Source organism: Sebastes fasciatus, chromosome 11, assembly GCF_043250625.1.
Source record: "Sebastes fasciatus isolate fSebFas1 chromosome 11, fSebFas1.pri, whole genome shotgun sequence".
Classification (NCBI taxonomy): domain Eukaryota; kingdom Metazoa; phylum Chordata; class Actinopteri; order Perciformes; family Sebastidae; genus Sebastes; species Sebastes fasciatus.
Window position 1 is genome coordinate 4797611 of NC_133805.1, and position 23318 is coordinate 4820928.

Below are 23318 nucleotides of genomic sequence, written 5' to 3' on the forward strand. Positions count from 1 at the left end.
AAGACAGATTCAGCAACTGCATGGATTATTTCTCGCCTCAAATGTTTTCAGAAACACATTTCAGTGAACTATTTACGTGAAATAAGAGAAGAAAGTTTCCAAACCAGCCTCCATACTGGTTCCGGTTTGAAAGCTGGGAGCAGCAGCGAACAGCGGGAAAGTGTTCGTCCAATCAGGAGCTGAGTGCCTTGTTTCTAGGGACAGCACACCAAGCGTCCAATGCTGGGAAGCGTCGCGTCCCCTCGCGATAAAAAACGCCCCTATAGACACGTACATCACACGTATAATACGTGGTTAATAGCCTCGGTTATTGAATGAGATGGTCAACGATCACGTAATGTTTGGGTGTTTGTATACTTCTGGCCTTATATTATAGGCTAGTGTATGTTTTCTATTATTGATAATCTTGTGTTACAAATGAAGATTTAATATCTAACCTACATGTGTTCGTCATATTTACACGTTTTAAGTAGCCTATAACAAACAGCCTTAAGGCTACTAACATAACTGGATAATTCATCTTAGAAACAAATCTGTGTTGAACAGTCACTTTGTGTTAAATGGTATGCTTTTTTTTCCCTTGAGGGTGTCTCATGTTGTACAGATTGTGACGCTATCTGAGACAAATTGAATTGTTTGGCCTGTCCTGAATAAAATTAACTCGACTATTTGACACCTTTGCATTCTCTTGGCTGGTTCAGTTCTCAATTCTATGCATTTTTTGTCTGAAAAACATTTCTTTTTATCGTGCAAACTTCATTATTTACATCAACACAAACATTTGCTTCATTGATTTGCAGCACTAAAGTTATGTTTGGTTTTAAACGGCCGCTTATTTGTGTTAGTAAAATAAAAAAGCCATCAATTATTGAGGAGTTTATCTCTGATCCAGAGACAAAATGACAATAAATGTGTGTGAAATCATACAGCTAAAGATGCATATCACAGTAGATTACTAAAATACAGGAAGGAACTGTGTGTTTAATATTAGTTTTGTCTAAATATGATCAGGCAGAGAAATAATCTCATATTTCATCATGAGATATAATCTGATGAGTCAACTCAGGAGGTCAAATCATGTGCGCCTCATATCAAGATTTAGTCCAGATACGATTTAGTTGGAATACATCCCACATTATCTGTGTATCAGTATCTATTCACCAAGAGAATCTGACAGATTCAACTCTACTTGTGCTCCACTATGTGTCACCAGTTCTTTTCTTTGTCTCTGGAGGAGGTGTAGTTCAGCTTTAACGGTAGTTTAGTGAATGATCGTGACCTTTATGGCTGCCGGCAGCGTCCTCCTCCCTCAGCCTCCTCAGACACTCCGCCTGGTCTCTCTCCACCTCCAACATGAAGTTACAGGTTGGATGTCGCCCATCAACCTGCAGAGGAAAGGTTAAAACATCCAGTTTAATCTGCACAAAGCCAGGTTTCATTTTATAACAACCATAGATATTGCGACAATATTTCAGGGATGACCTTCTCCTTTCAGAAGGATCTTAAATACCGAAAGACAAATTATTAGCAGTGTGGATTTGACCAAAGTGGTGGAAATATTTGCTGTCCATTTCAATCAGTAAATGAACTCACACAACACAGCCATTAAGAAGAGAAACTATATATTGAATCTATTTTAAGATATGGTTATTATAGTTAATATTAACATACTGTACTGACCAGCTAAGGGTCCGGATTAAATAACCAGAATTCCTGCCCAGTCCTGCAAAAACACCTGCAGGAATTTGGGATTCGACCATCATACTGTATGTACTGAAACAAAGATGCCTTCATTAAAGCTCATTGATGCTACCATGCAAAGGGATCGGTCCCAACTTAAAATGTTTTTAACAAAGTTAAAATTAGTTTTCATGCATGAATGGCAGTAAGGCTGTAAGAGTTTTGCTAAATCGGAGAGCAAAATGTACAAATGATATAAAACTATACAGGCGGTACAATACAGTAAGTGTGTTAATCAGACATGGTTTCCTTATCAGAGTGCAGAAGTCTCCCCCGCGTCCTCCGACTGCGGCAAGCACTGTTTAGCAAGACGGGCTTCACTAGATAGAACTTTGTGGTTTCGGTGCTTCCGTGTAGTTTGTGTTGGGAGTCTGATTCTGAACAGCGTAGCCACACGCGAGATGATGGGACACCGACCCGCAATGATTTATACGTGTAAGAAGTAACAAACAGTCCCTTTGATGGGGGAAATAACAGATCATGAAAAGAATACTCTTTCTAATAAATGGAGAAAGTTGTTTGACGTCCGTTCGTTGTCAGCTCTTATAAAGCTCCTTCAGTGACAGGCTGCCGCGGTGTGTGAAGCAGAGATACTGCAGGTCCTGGAACACTTTACCATCAACATGGTCCGTCTGTTGTTCAGAGCTACGGTTAACACAGATTTTAACTAGATGGTGAATCAGAAGACAACTAAACTATAAAACTTTTAATCTGTGATCTGTCTTCACTGATGTTGACACGTATCAGATCAGTCCGATCGGCAGCAGCATCCAATCAATGACTGATATCCAGTAAGGGGGTGTGTCGGTCGGTAAAAAAGACTTCCGCAAAGGATACACCGGTGTTTCCTCGCTTATGGCTCCTCCGGCGAGCCTCCTCTCTCCTCGAGATGCATTTTAGGAATTGGGACATCCTTCGAGATTGAGCGCTGAGATCACAAGCCGGAGGGTCGAGGAGACACAAAATCGGGGAATTGAGATGCAGCTGCTGTGTCTCTGTTTCTGCTCATACGAACTACTCAGTTCATCTTCTACTGACTTAAACCAGAAACTGTAAGATGCATCACTTCCTGTTCACCAGAGAATGTGTTTTTTTCCTGACAGTGATTGTTCAGCTTGTGGAAAAACTTTAACAAACTGGATACACAGCAGTCTGAATCACTGGTGTATCACAGCAGCCAGCAAAACGTGACATTTATTTACATGTGAATGTGGAAAGAGATTTATATGACAGCTGGATGGAAACACGGTTTCTCTCTCTCTCTGACACACACACACACACACACACACACACACACACACACACACACACACACACACACACACACACACACACACACACACACACACACACACACACACACACACAGAGCATCAATCTGTGTCAGACGCTGCTTTTAGTGCGCCTCTACAGGCTCTACTTTCTTTTCCATTCCACTCATCTCTCGTCTTTTTACTCTTCTTCCCCTTTGGTGTTTGAAGTCAAAGACATTTTACAGTCCTCGTTCCCACACCTGTCTGAGAGCTGTGTGTGTGTGCAGACAGCATGCACATAGCTTAGTAGCGACATATTAATCACAGTGTTGGACGGCTGCTCCAGCCAATTCTAGTATTTCATGTTCCAGAAGTTCTGTGCAAGATAAATGTTACAAACACAAAGTCGTCTGGAGAGAAAGCGAACTTCTCAGTAACTCAGTCTGTATCCGAAACCTCATACTATACTAGTAGTACCACCTCATACTATACTAGTAGTACCACCTCATACTATACTAGTAGTACCACCTCATACTATACTAGTAGTACCACCTCATACTATACTAGTAGTACAACCTCATACTATACTAGTAGTACCACCTCATACTATACTGGTAGTACAACCTCATACTATACTAGTAGTACAACCTCATACTATACTAGTAGTACAACCTCATACTATACTAGTAGTACAACCTCATACTATACTAGTAGTACCACCTCATACTATACTAGTAGTACAACCTCATACTATACTAGTAGTACCACCTCATACTATACTAGTAGTACCACCTCATACTATACTAGTAGTACCACCTCATACTATACTAGTAGTACCACCTCATACTATACTAGTAGTACCACCTCATACTATACTAGTAGTACCACCTCATACTATACTAGTAGTACCACCTCATACTATACTAGTAGTACAACCTCATACTATACTAGTAGTACCACCTCATACTATACTAGTAGTACCACCTCATACTATACTAGTAGTACAACCTCATACTATACTAGTAGTACCACCTCATACTATACTAGTAGTACCACCTCATACTATACTAGTAGTACAACGAGGCGAGAAATCAACGGTGTAGATTTACAGTTTTACGATATTAGATGGCGAATCGAACATTTTCTCCAACGTTTACTTATTAAAGTCTCCCTTCAGTTTCTGAGCTTTACAAATGCTAATGAATCAGTCTCATCTGCTCCTTTCCTCGTGTGTTTTCCTGCCGTGGCTTTGCTCAGCAGTGATGCGCACCAGTGACTGCTGGCCGCCATCAAATGAGCTTCGGGGGGAAGATCGTTGCCCTGAGTCGTTTTGCTGTTCACTGGATTAGATATTACAGCAGAGGATGAATCAGGTCCAGGCGATAAGGCCTGTCAAGCCTCTGTGGTCGCATCTAGCACATTAAACTTTAAGATCTGCAGTCCAAAAAAAAAAGGTGAAGTGTGACGAAGTCCAAGAAGCAGCAGCAGACACCAGATACCTGCTGCGTTCCAGCCATGAGAAGATGGAAATCCCAACTTCCTGCTTGTAAAACTATAATGTATTTATCCGTCTGATACCAAATGAACGGCTACTACAACAGTACCATAAAGAGTAGCAAAAAGTAAACAACTAGTATGCAGCTTTAAAGTGTGATAGCAGGAAAAACACAGGTGGAATAAATTCAGATAATGACGGCTCGGCACCAATCAATGTCATTACTAACACCTGTGATGCCTCCTGGTCTGTTGTAGTAGTGAAGGCTGTACTGCAGCTATCAGTGAGGACATTCTGGATATAAGAGGACCTGCAGTATACTTCAAATATTATAATTTAAAGTTAAACGTTTTGTTTTTTAAGCAAAAGAAATTATGAAATGCATTATTTAAAAAATACAATGTGACATGTCTGGCGGAGTGGAGACACTTGCTACAAATCAACTTTTAAACTCTTTAAAATCTTGTAATGAAACACAAACTAAAACTGTTTTTAAATTAATACAAAATTTACAAAAAAAAAAATACAATACAAAATAGAATTATTTAAAGGTCCCATATCATGCTCATTTTCAGGTTCTTACTTGTATTTAGTGTTTCTACTAGAACATGTTTAAATGCTGTATTGTTAAAAAAAACACCTTTATTTTCCTCATACTGTGTGCCTGAATATACCTGTATTCACCCTCTGTCTAAAACGCTCCGTTTTAATGCATTCCAACGGAATTGCAACGGAATTGCGTTGCTAGGCAACCGTTTGGGTCCATGTTTACTTCCTGTCAGCTGATGTTATTCACATACACTGCAACAGGAAATAAACTGGGACACATTCAGAATGTTTATGTTTAAAACCGTGTAATGATCTATGTATTGTATATTTGTGACATCACAAATGGACAGAAATCCTAACGGCTTGTTTCATACGCACAATTTCTGAATATGGGCTGTGTGTATTTCTCAATATATTGATAGTTTAACAGTATTTATTTAGCACTTAAACCTGCTTTATAATATAAAAGACATGACAATCTCACTCTTTACAATATGGGACCTTTAACAAAAGATCGTGGTTTGTGTTAAAATAACACTGGAAGTGACGTAACTTAAGTGCAGAAGTTATGTGATAAATAAATCAACATTGACTTTTGGTTTCACACGAGACATAAACCTCCTCCTTTTCGACTCATCCCTCACATTTCTGTGTATTACATATAAATAGATTTTGTGGGACATACACGAATAACAGTGCATTTACTATTCATAGGTATAGTTATGAACGGTGTATGAGACCAGCCTGAACAGTCACCTGCTGAGGAAGACTAGTAGATGTATTAATAAATAGACCTAGAGTTGTTCATGAATGACCTTTTCATGCTCAGCATTACTATCAAAGTATTTGCAGTAAAAACAAGACGTGGTCACATTAACCAACAAGTCACCCCGAACTGGGGAACAAATTATGTTGTCCGTCAAAATGACACACGACAAGATTTCACGCTTGACCTCCAGCCTCGTCTTTGAATGCTACACAGTCAGTGATGACGGCGTCAGGCAGGACGGGAATGAGGGTTTAGCGTGGAGGACTAGTGGTGACTCGTGAGTCAGATTTTAGCCTGCGGCGTCGCAGGAAACATTTAACACGGCATCTATCAGCCATCGTGTTTTGACCTCCAACACATTAGATTTATATTTCAGACATGTCGGTGAGAGTTTCAGTCAACGCTCCGTGTATTTACATTCTGTAATCATCCCTCTAAGTATGTAGTGGTTTTCATTCTGGAGTCCACCGTTCTCGCGCAACAGTGCAACTGCTTTAAATATTGCAGGGAGTAATGGAAGAAGAGAGAGCCACCACAGTGAGCTATAAATAAAGAGCTGCAGGCAACAAGTACTACAACTACTATGTGCTGCATGCATAATGAACAAAAAGTCAATTATTGACTGACTTCTTTTTTTACAACAATGTGAGGTTACTAGAAACAGACACATCAGTTGTATTTCTGACAGAGGAGCTGCTCAACGAGTGTTTCAACTAAGGTTACTCTTTAAGGATTATAAGTTTAACTCAAATATATTGTTGAGGAATCTAGAGAGAGTGATTTACATGCCTTACTTTCTTTCTGTCAAGTCAAGTCAATTTTATTTGTGTAGCCCAAAATCACAAATCACAAATTTGCCTCAGGGGGCTTTACAATCTGTGCAGGATGCGACACCCTCTGTCCTTTATAGTACGACCCTCCCATCGGATAAGGAAAAACTTAACAGAGAGATACAGAGCAACACGACCTCCTCTCCACGCCAGATAGATAGAGCCAGAGCAACACAACCTCCTCTCCACGCCAGAGAGATAGAGCCAGAGCAACTAAACCTCCTCTCCACGCCAAACAGATATAGCCAGTGCAACACGACCTCCTCTCCACGCCAAACAGATAGAGTCAGAGCAACACAACCTCCTCTCCACGCCAGATAGATAGAGCCAGAGCAACACAACCTCCTCTCCACGCCAAACAGATAGAGCCAGAGCAACACAACCTCCTCTGCACGCCAGATAGATAGAGCCAGAGCAACACGGCCTCCTCTCCACGCCAGATAGATAGAGCCAGAGCAACACAACCTCCTCTCCACGCCAGAGAGATAGAGCCAGAGCAACACAACCTCCTCTCCAAGCCAGAGAGATAGAGCCAGAGCAACACAACCTCCTCTCCAAGCCAGAGAGATAGAGCCAGAGCAACACAACCTCCTCTCCACGCCAAACAGATAGAGCCAGAGCAACACAACCTCCTCTGCACGCCAGATAGATAGAGCCAGAGCAACACGGCCTCCTCTCCACGCCAGATAGATAGAGCCAGAGCAACACAACCTCCTCTCCACACCAGATGGATAGAGCCAGAGCAACACAACCTCCTCTCCACGCCAGATAGATAGAGCCAGAGCTCTATCCTCTCTGGCGAGCTCCTCTCTCACCTGCAGCTATTCTGAAAGTCTTCTAAAAGTAGAAAAACATTTAATTTCCCTCTTCATTCCAGTATTTAAATGTTGCTTGAATGCGTTTCCATACCTTATGTAAATCACTTTGAACTGCCTCTGTGTTTATAAACTTGCTTTACAAGGGATGACTAATCTCTATGCCACATCGTACATTATGAAATAAATCAGAAAATAAATCCTTGACATGTTGTTTATTGAGGAAATGAATCATATCCTTCACTGTGGATGAGAACCTAAAGCGCCTCCAGAGTAAATGTGATATCAGACATCAACAAACAGGCAATTGTATTCTTGAGACGGATCCCCAAAGCAAAGACTTCCTATAAAAGAGCGTTCACAGTCTTTATCAGAGCCGCAGTGTGTGTGTGTGTGTGTGCGTGTGCGTGTGCGTGTGCGCGTGTGCGTGTGCGTGCGTGTGTGTGTGCGCGTGCGTGCGTGTGTGTGCGTGTGTGTGTGTGTGTGTGTGTGTGGGTAGTAAAGCCTATTAGGACACAAAGATTGTATCAGATTACAGAGATGCTGGAAAATGTGGTTTCTTTTATCACAATAATCACACTGCAGGGGCGACTCAGAGCGACGCGGAGCTCCACGTCCTCCAACAAGCTCATACTGCAGTGGTTCACTTTATAAAGTCACTGTTACGGTCTGGCATGGTAACTAAGTCTCATCTCAAACTTCAGCATCTTCAGGGATTCAGACTGGGCCAGTTAAAGCTGCAGTGCCTTGCTCAAGGGCTCTCTGCAGGGACGGTTCACTTCTCCACCTTGTCCTTTGGGTAACAAGCCGCCCCAAATCTAAGTCATGTAAATAAACTCCACAAGGAGGATCCACAGATTTATGACTGTTGACCTCAGAGTCGGCCGGGAGGCGCGGCTCCACCATCTGCTTCAGGGCTTCACAGAATTCAGTCCTCATGGTACATCAGAGCAGAGCAGTATGGCAAGCCGACAGGATATTCATTAGAGATATCTGCAACGTCATTTTGTCTAGTCAAAACTCTAATTCAAGATATCCCTAATTCTATTTTGAGGAGTGCAACTCAAACTACTTTTGCCATTCATGTGTATGGGGTTTCTCATTACAGATATCCACAATTCAGGTGCGCATATCTACAATCCACAACTGAATTATGACTAATCATAATTCCAGTTTCAGATATCTACATTGTCCTTTTTAGATATATAAAATTAAATTTTGACTAGTCAAAATGATGTTGTAGATATCTCTAACTGGAATTACAGATAGTCAAAATGTAATCACAGATATCTTGAATTAGAGTTGTGACTAGATGAAATGACGTTGCAGATATCTGTAATTACGTCAGCAGCTACGGCAAGTGGGAGGCGGAAGCTATTCAAACTATAGCGCTGCACTGCAGCCGTATGGGTTTATGGGGTTTAAAGTGTGTCTGGAGACAATAAATCTACAATACGCTGTAAATTTCTACCACAACTCTCTAGCAAACAAAGCTCTCATTGGCCACAGATTCCTCGATGATGAGCTCTTTCTATTTCATGTCATTTTCTGACTATCTGATCCACAGCGGTCCTTGAACCACTCGTCTCCCAGCCGGCTGCACATAGAGACCGATGTTACGTGTCCAGCTCGGAGGACTCAAGGCTCGTTGTGATTAAAATGAGGTTGTAGCTCGTCGTCTACCTTACTACGGTTAGAGAGAGCCCTCGTTGGTGTTTTAACAACTTATGAGTTATTGATCCGGGAAGTTTGTATCTGTGATTCCAACTTCACCAAAGTTAGCAAAAGCTTCTGCTGACACTGATCAGATGCTTTGTTGGGCCGATATCCAATAAGAAGCCTTGCATGAGCAACGTCATGCACGACAACTCTGACTAGTCATAATGACGTTTGAGATATCTGTAACTGTTATTTAGGATAGTCAGAACTGAACTACAGATATCTCTAACTGTCGTTTTGACTAGTCACAATGACGTTAAAGATATCTGGAATAAGAATTCTGACTAGTCACAATGTAATTGTGGATATCTCTATAATGTTAATTCAGGACAGTCCAGCTTAGCTATTAAATGTTAAAACAGCTTGCCATAGAGTAAACTCACTCAACTTCCCTTTGCTGTAATAACACTGAATAAACACAGAGAGGGCAGCGACCCATGTGTGTAAGAAATATGACAAGGAAGGAGAAAAAGTGCTAAAAACCAACATTAAAAAAATGAGCATAAATACACTGTAAGTACTCGATTACTAAGTGCAGCTTGACTACATCACACACTATTTAATCATTCATCGCAAGTCCGTGGAGCGACAGTTAGCTTTCCGTATGGCTTGATGGCAGTGACTGGGGAGGGATTGTTTTATTCTTTTTGCTATATCCTGCAAAACCCAAATAAAAAGATTTTGATTTAAAAAAAAAAAACAGCTGTTTTAGGAAATTACTGGGTTTTAGCAAAGTGAAACTAAATGTTTGTGATCTGATTTCATCCGTTATCAGTAAGAATGATTGAGCTCGGGGCTCAGTGACACAGGCTTACACATTGTTAGTTTTGGTCTTTTCATGGGATTTGTTGTCAAAAAGAATGAGTAACACCGAAACACAGTTTGAGACAATAAACAGTGTCAATCCCTATTTAGGTCTATTTAACTTGATGCTTTTATCCGGAGTGATTTACGGCGGAATAAACCCACATTCAAACCAGATTATGAGAACTAAAAGACACCGACACCAAAGAGAGCTGCTAATAGTTTTAGTGCCTCTATTATATTCTGCTCCGTTGTGTGCCGTGCTGCGTATAATGGAAGCGAGCGTTTTCGTCTCATTGTGTTAATGTTCATGCTCACGGCACAAAAAAAGCAACTGTTGGTAAGAAAGTACACATGAGGAATCACAGCGCTATGCTTAATCATAATGGGTTATGCCTCGCAGCTTTCTGTGGCCTAAATACAAAATGACAACAAACAGATTTCCAAAATATCCTCCCTTTGAAACACTCTCCCCTAAACATTAAATATGTATGCAGTAAGGGCAACTTTAAAGGTTTGTTGACCAAACGGTGACTCTTTCTGGATTTTTTAGATAATCAGTGATGAAAACTGTCGTCATTTTTCTCTCTAAAATGTTCTCAGGGGTATTGTTTTATTAAGACTGACACTTTTGTCACGATAGGTTTATTTGAACTGAGATGAAGTTTGATCTAGTTTTATTTAGTTCTTTAGTATTTTTATTGAACCTGAGACGCCCCTCTGCCAGGCCAGATGTTAAAAAGCACCAATAAATAACTTAATAAATCATAAAGTGGGCATGTCTGTAAAGGAGAGACTCGTGGGCACCAATAGAACCCATTTTCGTTCACATATCTTGAGGTCAGAGGTCAAGGGACCCCTTTGAAAATGGCCATGACAGTTTTTCCTCGCCAAAATTTAGCGCAAGTTTGGAACGTTATTTAGCCTCCTTCGGAACAAGCTAGTATGACATTGGTTGGTATTAGGGCTCTCCCGAATACCATTGTTTGGGCTTCGAAGCTCTGGTGAGTAATTTTCTAAGCTTCGCGGCGCAATGCGGTAGGCTGACATGTTCTTCTTACTGTCAACATCTCCCTCGTTTCAGTGCAGCTTTCGCACAACAAACAGTGCTATCCATCTGAGAATATATAATAATAATTCATGTTGAATAATGAATAATGTTGTGGGATTATTCCTTCTAAACAAAACCAAAAAAAACTAAACATTCGAATACTGATTTGGAGGTCGATTACCATTAGCAATGGTCGACGCTTCGAAGCATTGGGGTCAGCCCTAGATGGTACCGATGGATTCATTAGGTTTTCTAGTTTCACATGATGCCAGTATCTTCACTCTAGCTTTTTAAACTGAGCCCGCTACGACCTAAAAATCACACGTTGCGTTAAAGAAATTAGTGGCGTTAAAACAAATTTGCGTTAACGTGTTATTATAAGTTTTAGTTAAACAGCCTGGTCTCACTCCCAGGACATCAAATACCAACGCACAAGGCATCCTTTCGTGTACGTATGAGACGCACTGGGCTTCCAACTAACTCCAATGTAAACCCAACTGCATCATTAGACGCAGACGTAGTATCAAGGGTGAGAAATCCTCAGAGTCGAGATACCAGGCTAAAGGCTGGAAGCTTCTGTGGCAAAATATGACGAATAGGGTTGAGATCAGGTTGAGTTCAAATGTTAACCTCATTTAAGTTTCTACTCATCAACACAACCTAGTTGTGTAATGTCTCAGAGGAGCGGCTTTATATTTATCTCCACCACCAGAAACTGCTGTTATTCTTCCAGTGAAGTGAAAACATGTAGAGCATTGAGCTGACTACAGGAGGCCGTATCGCCACACAGCCCGGCTGTGATAAATCAATACATTTCCATTTGAGCAAGAAGGCAGCTGATGCCATCCGTCTCCCTGCTATGTGATCCCAGTGTGAGTCTGAGGTGAGTCATCCCATTAGTTTCCTTAAAAACACTAAGAAGCTCCACAGTTATCACCTGGCACTGTTAATTAAGGTGCAGCTCGCATCACTTGTCGCTTTGCACAAAACGTAAATGTATCCATAAAAAGTATGCCGTAGTATTTAACATCCTAACATGCTCTGATGGTTCCAGCTCTGTTGATGCAACGTTATACAGCTGTTTGAAATCTACACCGATCAGCCATAACATTATGACCACTTGCCTAATATTGAGTAGGTCCCCCTTTTACCGCTAAAAACAGCCCTGACCCGTCGAGGCATGGACTCCACTAGACCGCTGAAGGAATGCTGTGATATCTGGCACCAAGCCGTCAGTAGCAGATCCTTTAAGGATACGGTAGATGATGTTGGAAAGCTAGAGTAATTTGAAAGTAGCATCGCCTCAGGAGCTCCGTCTAAACCCCCCCGTCAGGCTGGTGCACGCCAAGGGTAAAATGAGCAGGGAGGCATCTGATTGGTTCTTTCCAAGCGGACCGCGAGGCAGTGATTGGTAGACGTTTTTACGGGTTTACAGCAGCTACAGATGACGGCTCTTTACCGGTCCTTTTTCAGAGCTCATCAGTAATGGATCGCTGTCGAGGTGTAAAGACCATTTCAACCAATATAACAAATAGTGTCTACTAGATAACATCCTCAACCCTGCCTTTAAGTCCTGTAAGTTGTGAGGTGGGGCCTCCGTGAATCGGACTTGTTTGTCCAGCACATCCCACAGATGCTCGATCGGATTGAGATCTGGAGAATTTGGAAGCCGAGTCGACACCTCGACGAACTCATTGCCATCCACATGATGTAAAAGAAAACATGATTCATCAGACCGGGCCACCTTCTTCCATTGATCCATGGTCCAGTTCTGATGCCCATTGTAGGCGCTTTTGGCAGCACGGGGCACCCTGACCGATATGCGGCTACGCAGTCCCATACGCAACAAACTGCTCCTCACTGTGTGTTCTGACACCTTTCTATCAGAACCAGCATTAACTTTTTCAGCAGTTTGAGCTCTAGTAGCTCTTCTATTGGATCGGACAACACGGGCCAGCCTTCACTCCCCACGTGCATCAATGAGCCTCGGGTCTGACCCTGTCGCCGGTTCACCGGTTCTCCTTCCTTGGACCACTTTTGGTAGGTCCTGACCACTGCAGACCGGGAACATCCCACAAGAGCTGCAGTTCTGGAGATGCTCTGACCCAGTCGTCTAACCAGCACTATTTGGCCCGTGTTGTCAAAGTCGCTCACATTCTTACGCTGGCCCATTTTTTCTGCTTCCAACACAAAGTTCAAAGTTCAAAATCTTCACTTGCTGTCTAATATATCCCCCCCCAGCCAAGTGCCATTGTAACGAGGAAATCAATGTTATTCACGTCGCCTGCCAGTGGTCAGTGTATGTTTTTCTGACAAATTTCCTCTTGTGGTCGTACAAATAATGACCGCTATTCTCTGTGGGAACCATCGCTGCGGACCAAGACGACCCACAGACAGACAGATGTAACAGCCTTCTGCTGCTCTAATATGAAGCTTTTGACCTCTCCATCACCGTTCAACCTCTGGAATGAGATCTTTTCAACAGCGGCTGGAGAACTATGCAATCTGACCGTTCCCCGTCATTACAGCACTGTGTGCCGTTTCATCTGGCCTCTCAGAGAGAAATGAGACTAAATCTCACACGCTTGTTTCACGGTCTTAGTCTGGAAAACATCCAGATATGAATGGACTGAGCCAACAGCTGGAAGTCCGGGCCAATGAGCAAACTATAAGACAAGAACAGCAGGCTTCACTACACACATACACATTGATTTATGGCGTCCAACTCCATTATTTTCCATCACTATGAAAGCTAATTGTCTAAACACAACCCTTAATCAGGATGTCGGTCAATTCTGAGTGTTTCACTGAATTTTCTTAGTGTTTTTTCTCAATGAAACAGTTTCCAAATCAACACTAAAACGATAAATCTGACACAGACTGACAGTTATATAAATGTTGTAGGGTTTACGGCCCATCAGTCGTGATAGAGGGAGAGTGTAGATCAGTGAATGTTGTTAACAGGACCACAGCGGAGGTGTTTCCACCGTTCTCTTTCATCAGTTCAATTTATGTCACTTATTCATATTGAGAAGCTCCTTTTTGGTTGAAGGAACGTGAATGATAACGTTACAGTGTGTTTTTTCTCTGTTGGAAGCTAGGGGTGTAAGAAAATATCGATACACATAAGTATCGTGATATTATGTTCTGCAATACTGTATCGATTCTCCAAAACGCTGTATCGATTTTGAATTAACCTCTTAAAAATCTACTGGCCCGCCAGCGGAACCCGGCCGCTATTCTGTCTTTCGGAGGTTGTAGCGGGCTCAGTTTTAAAGCTAGAGTGAAGATACTGGCATCAAATGAAAGTATAAAACCTAATAAATCCATCGGTACCAACCATGTCATACTAGCTTGTGCAAGAGGCTAAATAACGCTTAAAAGTTATGCTAAATTTTGGCGAGTAAAAACTGGCATGGCCATTTTCAAAATGGTCCCCTTGATTCTGACCTCAAGATATGTGAATGTAAATGGGTTCTATGGGTACCCACGAGTCTCCCCTTTACAGACATGCCCACTTTATGATAATCACATGCAGTTTTGGGCAAAAAACATGCAGTTTTTAATAAATCCCAATATATCGCCTTGCTTCGGTATCGCAAAATACTGAATCGTTACCCCTGTATCGTGATACGTATCGTATCACCAGATTCTTGCCAATACACAGCCCTATTGGAAGCTAGTGATGAGTAAATGAAGGAATGAATGGATGTTATGTGCAAATTAACCTAAACCAGATGAAAGGAATTACACATGCGGCACCACGCTGAGACTGTTTACCTCTGTTCCTTTTTTTTTTTCCTTAATTGGCATTAAGAGATTATCCTAAAATGGAATCATGTCAGATTCTTTTGGCTTTTTTTTTTCATCTTAAGTCTCTAACTTCAATGGGCTTTGATGTCTTCGTACATAGATTTTCTGTAGTCAGTTTGGGTTTTAGAGCTGGATACGGTACGGCACAGACGACTCATGAGGCTCAGGTTCTATCTGTTTGGAGACACCTGGAAGTTGCTTCTTCATAGATGTTTACAATCTATCTATAATTTTGTCATCCTGATTGTCTACACTACTATGATGACGTTGCTGTGCCAATTTATTATTTGCAGCTCTTAAAAGTTTTTTACTTTTGTAATTTATTTCTACATGCTGTGTTTCATTGTTAGTGAATCTCTACTGCGATCCAATACTTCAAAAGCACACACGATAAAAAAATGGATTTCTTTTCTTGTCTCCTGAATGAAAACACATTTTAGCAGCTGTGTGGTAACGCTGTTGTCTACAGCTGATTCCAGCCGTCCGGTACCATTTGTTCTGCCAAAAAAACATCAGATAAACTCCACACAGACGACCCGGAGTCAGACCGTTGGCAGCGTGAAAGTTTTCTACACGAACCCTCCTGTGCTTCTAATGCGTACTCGTTTCCACTAACTGAGTTTGTGTTTAAAATCCGCTGTGCTGATTTGGATCTCCTGCAGCCGCGTGTTCAGACAGATGAGCTTAATATGCCTCCGTGGCCGGGAGCCCGTTCACACCTGAGTCCCTGCTGTCCTCTGGTGCACCGAGTGCTGCAGAGAACATGCACAGACTGGAACATTAACGGGGGCAAATTAAGGGACCCAGCCAGTACGGGAACAAATATTGGCTTAACCTCTTCAACTCTTAATTATCACATTATAATTATGTGTTCATTCGACGTGTCCTCATACAACCCTGTCTCCTACTAAATTACGTCCCCATACAACTAAAACTGCACTGGTTAACGTTGTAAATTGATTTCCTCATGCTGTCTGCCTGAATATGCCTGTATTTACCCTCCGTCTTAAACGCTCCGTTTTAGCGCATTTCGACGGAATTGCGACGAAATTGCAACAGAATTGCGTTGCTAGGCAACAGCTTTGGTCCATGTGTACTTCCTGTCAACTGATGACATTCACATACACTGCAACCAGGAATAAACTGGGACACACTTAGAATGTTTACGTTTAAATCTGTGTAAAGGGTCTAAATATTGTATATTTGTGACATCACAAATGGACAGAAATCCTGACAGCTTGTTTCAAATGCAGAGTTTCTGAATACGGGCTGTATGTATTTCCCTGTGGATTGAGCGTTTCGATACTTTCATAGTATTTATATAGCACTTAAACCTGCTTTGTAATAAAAAAAACATGAAAATCTCACTTTTTTATAATATGGGACCTTTAAGAAAACATCTTTGATTGGTACAGATCCCTGCAGAAATCACACCATGTTTTTTTAATGCAAATGAGAATAGTTGAGAATGAGAATGAAAATAATCATTCCCTCTAATATCTAAAATCATATTGCACTGCAATATCAGTCAAAATAATCGCAATAAGATATCTCCTCAATATTGTTCAGCCCTAAACCAAACTCCAATAACTTTATTGGGACAATGTGTCCCGAGTTAGAGCCAAACTGAACACCAATTATCTGGTGTGACATCAGCATCCATCCATCCTTCTGAAGTGCCCTTGAGCAAGAGAGACACTTAATCCCTCTCCCTGAATATAAGTGGGAAAGAGAGAAGAGTGACTTGTAAAGAATTTGTGCTTACGTGGAAAGGTTTTTTTTCCTTGTGTACTTGAGGTGGCATCAGTTAGATAATTAAACCCTGTGAACACTTTATGACAGCCCGGTCTGCTTTTAGTCAGAGGAGGAGGCTTATGGGAAGAGAGAGCGAACTGTTTATCCTGAGAGGTGGATCGGCGCTGGAAAAGGGCAGAGGGATAACAGCCGGAGGACGAATCCACGACGACGACAACCAGCAGAGAGAGCTTATATTTTCCACAAGTTATCGTAATTAATAAAAAGAGAAACAACTTCGGCTGTCCTAATGTGTATTATTCCCTACGGAAACAAATGTGTTAATTATCTAATATTGCTATCTGCCAATTGTTATTGCGGATAATAAATTAATAATAAATATAATGTCAGAAAATAATGGTTTTCCGAGCCCAAGGAGATGTTGGCAGTTTATGATCACATCAGAAGAAGCAGAAAACTCACATTTGAGAAGCTGGAATTGGGGGGAATGTTTGGTTTTTCACTTGAAAAAAATGGCTTAAAAACAACTAATCAATTATTAAAATAGTTGCCGGTTAAATTTCAAATTGATTAAGCAATTACTTTTTTCCGCTTCAGTAGGATTCTGATACAAATAGCCACAGGTCTGTGACTGACTACACCTCATATAGTAACAAGTAGTAAACTCAATATAATCACACTTCAACTGATTAGCAATTAGCAGAAAATTATTGGCAACACTTTTCATAATCAATTAAACCATTTTGTTTGAGCAAACATGCCCAAATATTCACTGGTTGCAGCTCAGATTTGATTATTTAGAGGTTTTATACGACAGCAAATTGAATAAATTGTCGCTGCGTGTTGGGCGTGACGTGCGACAAATCAACGTCGAGCTGGCCTCGACTCTTTTCAGCGCTCCAATGACGCGGCGAAGCACCAGCCAATCATATGTTTTTATTTCACCATTTCCGGTCCCTTGTAAAAATTAAGAAGAAACAACCAAACGTCTATTTTATGAATGTCGGTTCATTGTAATTCAATTAAAGCTGGAAGCCAAGGATGTGATATTATACTACGAAAACAAAAAATTCAGCAGACGGTCAATTTATTAAGTTTATAGGGGAAATTTCACGTCCATAAAGCCAATATCTCGAGGTCTCGTTCATCATTTGAACCCTTCAGGATTGAATTTAGAAAGTACTATCCAGATTATAAACAATAGGAAATGTGTTCATATAGTAAAATTGCTACAGGAACTTTTTGAAAAAATGTGATTTATTGCCTACCTTCTCTGTTAAATTATTAATTATATAATTCATATTATTGACTTTTTTTCCTCTCTCTTTTTTATTTTATTTTTAATATTTCTTTGTTGTATCTCAGTAATGTTCTCTGTTTTGTCATATTGTCACACATTATAATTGATGATTTCTAAATAAATACATTGGGAGGGTGGAAACCATTTCCTGTCCCCTTCTCACTCCCCCTATTTCCTGTTCCGTTACGCCATTACGTCTACAATGGAAAGGAAGTAAAACAACAGCGACTCGGCAACACCGTAGCTGGCCACGCTTGGCTGTTTTGTAGCGTAAGGCTACAACTAATGATTATTTTCATTAGTTAATTTATTGGTCCATCCACAAAATGTCAAATAGTAGCAAAAACGCCCAAGGTGACACGTTAAAAATTCTTGTTTTGTCTAATCGACAATTCCAAACCGAAATATATTTAGTGAAATTTAAAGTTCCGTTCCGTTCTCTTTGGTGACACCTGTGGCCATAAGCGGTTATTGCAGGTGTGTTTTTTCCTCGCTAATGGTTGCTCTGCTTTTTTGACTGTTTACCTTCATAATTGTTCCTCCTTTTTCATTGAGTTTGCTCTTTCTTTTTTAAGTCTCATCGTCTACAATCATCGCTCTATTCTTTGTTAGTTCGGCCATAGTAATAAATATTGTCCCGAGGCTAGAGGAGACCAGAAAAAAAACAGTGCTTGTGATTTTTCCTGGGATTGTTACCACAGACACCAAGTTAGTAATACTGCAAAATGCAAGCTCAACTGGCAATTAAGACATTTATTTAAATAAAAATCTTCAAGATTATTATTATAAGACTGAGAAAAGTATTCAAAAAGAAACCAGAATTTAGGGCACTTTTGCTTTAAATGAAAAAATGCTTACAAAATGAGTCAATTATTAATGTCACCTTCAGAGATAATTAGCAGATTAATTGATAATGGAAATAATTAGTTGCAGCTCTGTAATTAATCATCACAATAAAAGGGCTTAGTCTTAATACTCTCCACATTCTTATTATACTGAATATTTACGCTAAGGCAGCAGAAAATATAAATACCACATAAAGTAGGACAACTCCACACACGTCCCTATAATTAGAATATTATTAGCAGAATAAATGTGATATTTATTTATTTGTATTATTACTCTCTATTTGTGTCTTTATTAATCAGTGGGCTAATTTAATGTAATAATGTAAACTAGAATCTGAGCTTTATTTATATTAATAGGGTGAGTTGTCATAAAGTGGGACACTGGTCTTCCTCAAACAAATAAAAATAAATGTATATTTAATGTCATTCTAATATGCCTAAATGCTTCAAAACTATTATAGTATTTATTCATTATTTTGTATTTATTTTTTATTATTTATAGTCTTATTGTTTGTTAAAATTACTGAACATGGGATTGCATATTTAGTTTGTTTTGAGTGTTTCCTACATTAAGTAAGGTGATTTTTAGGTCTTTTAACAGACTTTAATGACAGTCCCACATTAGAAAAACAAGATTTGTCTGAGAAAACTTGTTATTAGAGGACTGATATGTCTACCATTTATTTTATGAGTGTGATATCTGCATTTTCTTTTTTGGTTTGATTAACACACATCCTGGAGATGTGGATTTAATGTATTTGCTTCATATCACAATATATTCCAGAAATCTGAAATGCAAAAAAAAAAAAAAAAAAAAATGTATTGAACTCACAACATCGCTGTTAATAGAGCAGAAAAGCGACTCACCTTGAGAGGACACGTCGAGAAACACAAGGTGACAAAGAGCAAACTTCTCATCTTTACTCCTCAGGTAGAAGAAGCAGGTATCAGGTCCCAACACAGGTAATAAATACAAGTTCAGACTTCATTTAAACTCCACTTCAGACTCTTTCATCCTGTCGACAGGATGTGAATGTTGGTTTAATTCCATGAATGTGGAGAGAAAAGAAGAAGGAGGAGTAGAAGTCAGTGATGTTGTGAGTCCAGACTGGTTTCCTCCACTGAGTGAGCAGAGAGATCAGTGACCTGCTGCAGCTTCAGCTGTCAATACCCAGTGATGGGCACGAAGACTTCCGGGACTGCATTTCAAAATAAAACCTGCATTGAGGATTGCTGTAATATATTATAATACATTTATTTATATTTTTTCAATTTTATCATTATTTTATTCTTTAGTTAGTCACCGTTAACTGCTGGTCATACAAGACCTGAACTGAAGAGTGAGTGTTTTGCTGCTCATGGATTCTACTTTTTATTTGTAAAAGGAAGAATGTTTTATTTCTTCTTTCAAGAGTGATATAGATGTTTTATGAGATAGTACAATGTACGAGTATTAGGGTAACATTGAGGGGGGAAAAAATCTGAGTTTACGAGAAAGAAGTCGTAATATTATGAGAATAAACTCTAGAGAAAAAAAGTTGTAATATTACGAGGATAAAGTCATAAGTTTAAGAGAAAAAAGTTGTAATATTATGAGAATAAAGTCATAAGTTTAAGAGAAAAAAGTCATAATATTATGAGAATAAAGTCAGAAGTTTAAGAGAAAAAAAGGCATAATATTATGAGAAGTTTTCCACTTCAACTCTGACTCCATCTTCTTTTGATTGTCGTGCTGTCGTCTCTTTACTTGTATTTATACAAAAGGGGACATAACAACTTTAACGGTCAGAACAACTTTACTATTAAAACAACTATTGCTGTTAAAAAGGAGAGAAATTATAGGAAAATAAAACTTTCAGACAGTTCAAACAATTCTTCTTTCATCCAAACTTCTCAGTGTTGTCTTAAAAAAATTGACTTGACTACTCAGGAAATTGCTTTGGGAGTAATTTCACACCAGAATAATTGAGACTGTCTGGGAGAAAATGGTTTTAAATAAAGTAAATACAGCACATAGACGGGTGACAATGAACTAACAATTCAAACCACAGCTCCTTTCTTCCAATGTGCAAACTACCAATACCATTGTGCAACGATTCAATAATTTGACTTTGTTCAAATCTCTACTGCTCTACAGGACCATCGTCAATAGTTTGTACCTCAAACAATACAGTCCCGAGGCTTTTGGGTGCAGACAATTGCATTGTGTTCTTCAATACATCACAGTGGCGTCAAATCTCTACATGAACTTAAAGCTGCGTTGGGTAATTGTTGAAGTTTGTTGTCTCTTCACCAGAGATCTCCCCAGAAAGCATCTGTCCTCTCCAAGATGCATTTCCATTTCACAGTGTTGAATGGCTCCAGGAGATGGAGATGCAAAGCTCTGTCTTGAGCTTCGAAACGGAAGTTGACAAAATAATCTCACTTTAGAGAAAATAATAATCAATATTAACAATTAATCAAATGACAAAGTGGAAACTGTGATAATGTGTAAGGAGTCGCAGGTAGTGATGAAGCTGTATCCACGGATGTATAAAGAGAAGTGGCTACAGTTCTTCCAAAATATAGTAAAATATAGTCGATTTTTATGCTTTTTTTTAGCCGAAAACAACAACATAAACAGTTTGTTTGTTAGATACATTTTAAGTTAAAATAAAAATTTACAATTTTTCGTATGATGATGCTCAGCTCCATAAAGCTGACACTTATTTACAGTACATGTCTGTAGTTTTTAAAAGTATGAATATAAAAAAAGCTTCTGAAAAAAAGTGTGAAAAAAAAGTCTGAAAAATGTTGGAAAACAAAAGTCTAAACAATGTCTGAAAATGGTAAAAAAAAAAAAAAAGTTTGAAAAAATGTCCGTAAAAAAAGTCTGAAAAATGTCTGAAAAAATGTCCGTAAAAAAAGTCTGAAAAAAAAAGTCTGAAAAATGTTGGAAAACAAAGTTGGAAAAAAAAAGTCTGAAAAATGTTGGAAAACAAAAGTCTAAACAATATCTGGAAATGGTAAAAAAAAAAAAAAAAAAAAAGTTTGAAAAATGTTCGTAAAAAAAAAAGTCTGAAAAATATCTGAAAAAAAAAGTCTGAAATAAAAAGTCTGAAAAATGTTGGAAAAAAAAAGTTGGAAAAAAAAAGTTGGAAAAAATGTTCGTAAAAAAAAAGTCTGAAAAATATCTGAAAAAAAAGTCTGAAATAAAAAGTCTTAAAAATGTTGGAAAACAAAAGTCTAAACAATATCTGAAAATGTTGGAAAAAAAAGTTTGAAAAAAAAGTCTAAAAAATGTTGGAAAACAAAAGTCTAAACAATATCTGAAAATGTTGGAAAAAAAAGTTTGAAAAAAAAGTCTAAAAAATGTTGGAAAACAAAAGTCTAAACAATGTCTGAAAAAGGTAAAAAAAAAAAAGTTTGAAAAAATGTCCGTAAAAAAAGTCTGAAAAATGTCTGAAAAAATGCCCGTAAAAAAAGTCTGAAAAAAAAAGTCTGAAAAATGTTGGAAAACAAAAGTCTAAACAATATCTGAAAATGGTAAAAAAAAAAAAAAAAAAAAGTTGGAAAAAATGTTCGTAAAAAAAAAGTCTGAAAAATATCTGAAAAAAAAGTCTGAAATAAAAAGTCTGAAAAATGTTGAAAAAAAAAGTTTGAAAAAAAAAGTCTAAAAAATGTTGGAAAACAAAAGTCTAAACAATGTCTGAAAAAGGTAAAAAAAAAAAAAAAAAAAGTTTGAAAAAATGGCCGTAAGATGACGTTGTTGACTCTGGTAGGAGACGGGACGCAAACAGAGGTCTTGTGTCCAATATGTCCAGATATCCACCCTTAGCTCCTCCTGAAGAAGAAGTGCAGCCCTATAACCTTCCTCATTTATTCCTTATACCACTCCTTGTTTATATTCCTTATGAAAAAACACAATTGCTTCATGTTTACATTAGTAGTTAATTGGCTCATGATGCTCACCGCCTGCAGTTCACAGTTTATCCACTTCTTTAATTACCGCTGAACTACAGACGGCTGTAATCCAGGCCTCTTTTCATCCCTCGTCCAGACTTTTTTTTCAGACTTTTTTTTGTGTTGCATGTTTCCCCCACAATACATGAAGGCCGAGCAGAACAACGGGCCGCTGGGTCCAACCGGGGTTTGTTTGTGTGAATCAAACTGTGAAGTCTGAATCCAAACACTCACATACCCTAAATGAACAACCCCGTAACCTGGCTGCTTCCCACAACCTCAACTTTGAAAGTCAAACTGATATTTGATGTCTTTTCCCTTTTATACTTTAAACTGCAGCTACATTCTGTCCATTGTTCAAAAGAAGATAAAACCAGTTTTGGACATCCAGTACTTGTGGAAACAGCATCTAAGTTGTATTCCTGTGTGTGGGTGATTCCCATGACAGCAGCTGACTGTAAGCACTGATTCCCACTAGAGCAGGGGTCAGCAACCTGCGGCTCCGGAGCCACATGCGGCTCTTCAGCTCCTCTCCAGAGGCTCCATGTGGACTTTTAAAAATGGAAATGAATAACTGTTTTTTGTTTACATTTACATTTTTATTTATCATTGTTGTAGGTCTATGGTACGACGGT

The 23318-nt window shown here is 39.2% G+C and overlaps 1 protein-coding gene across 2 annotated transcripts in view; it reads right to left on the reverse strand.

Moving 5' to 3' along the window:
• Window positions 1-19884, reverse strand: part of LOC141776444 (vasoactive intestinal polypeptide receptor 2-like) — a 53761-nt gene extending 33877 nt beyond the window's left edge. The window contains exons 1-2 of one of the 2 annotated variants that reach the window (XM_074650054.1): window positions 19609-19884; window positions 1280-1385 (exon numbers count right to left, since the gene is read on the reverse strand). In XM_074650054.1, coding sequence (XP_074506155.1) covers window positions 1280-1385; window positions 19609-19659 — 157 coding nt within the window. In that variant the 5' untranslated portion in view covers window positions 19660-19884. Of the gene's footprint in view, window positions 1-1279; window positions 1386-4485; window positions 4662-19608 lie in introns of those variants that run through there. The other variant, XM_074650055.1, reaches the window with a different exon arrangement.
• Between the last annotated feature and the right edge of the window lie 3434 nt (window positions 19885-23318).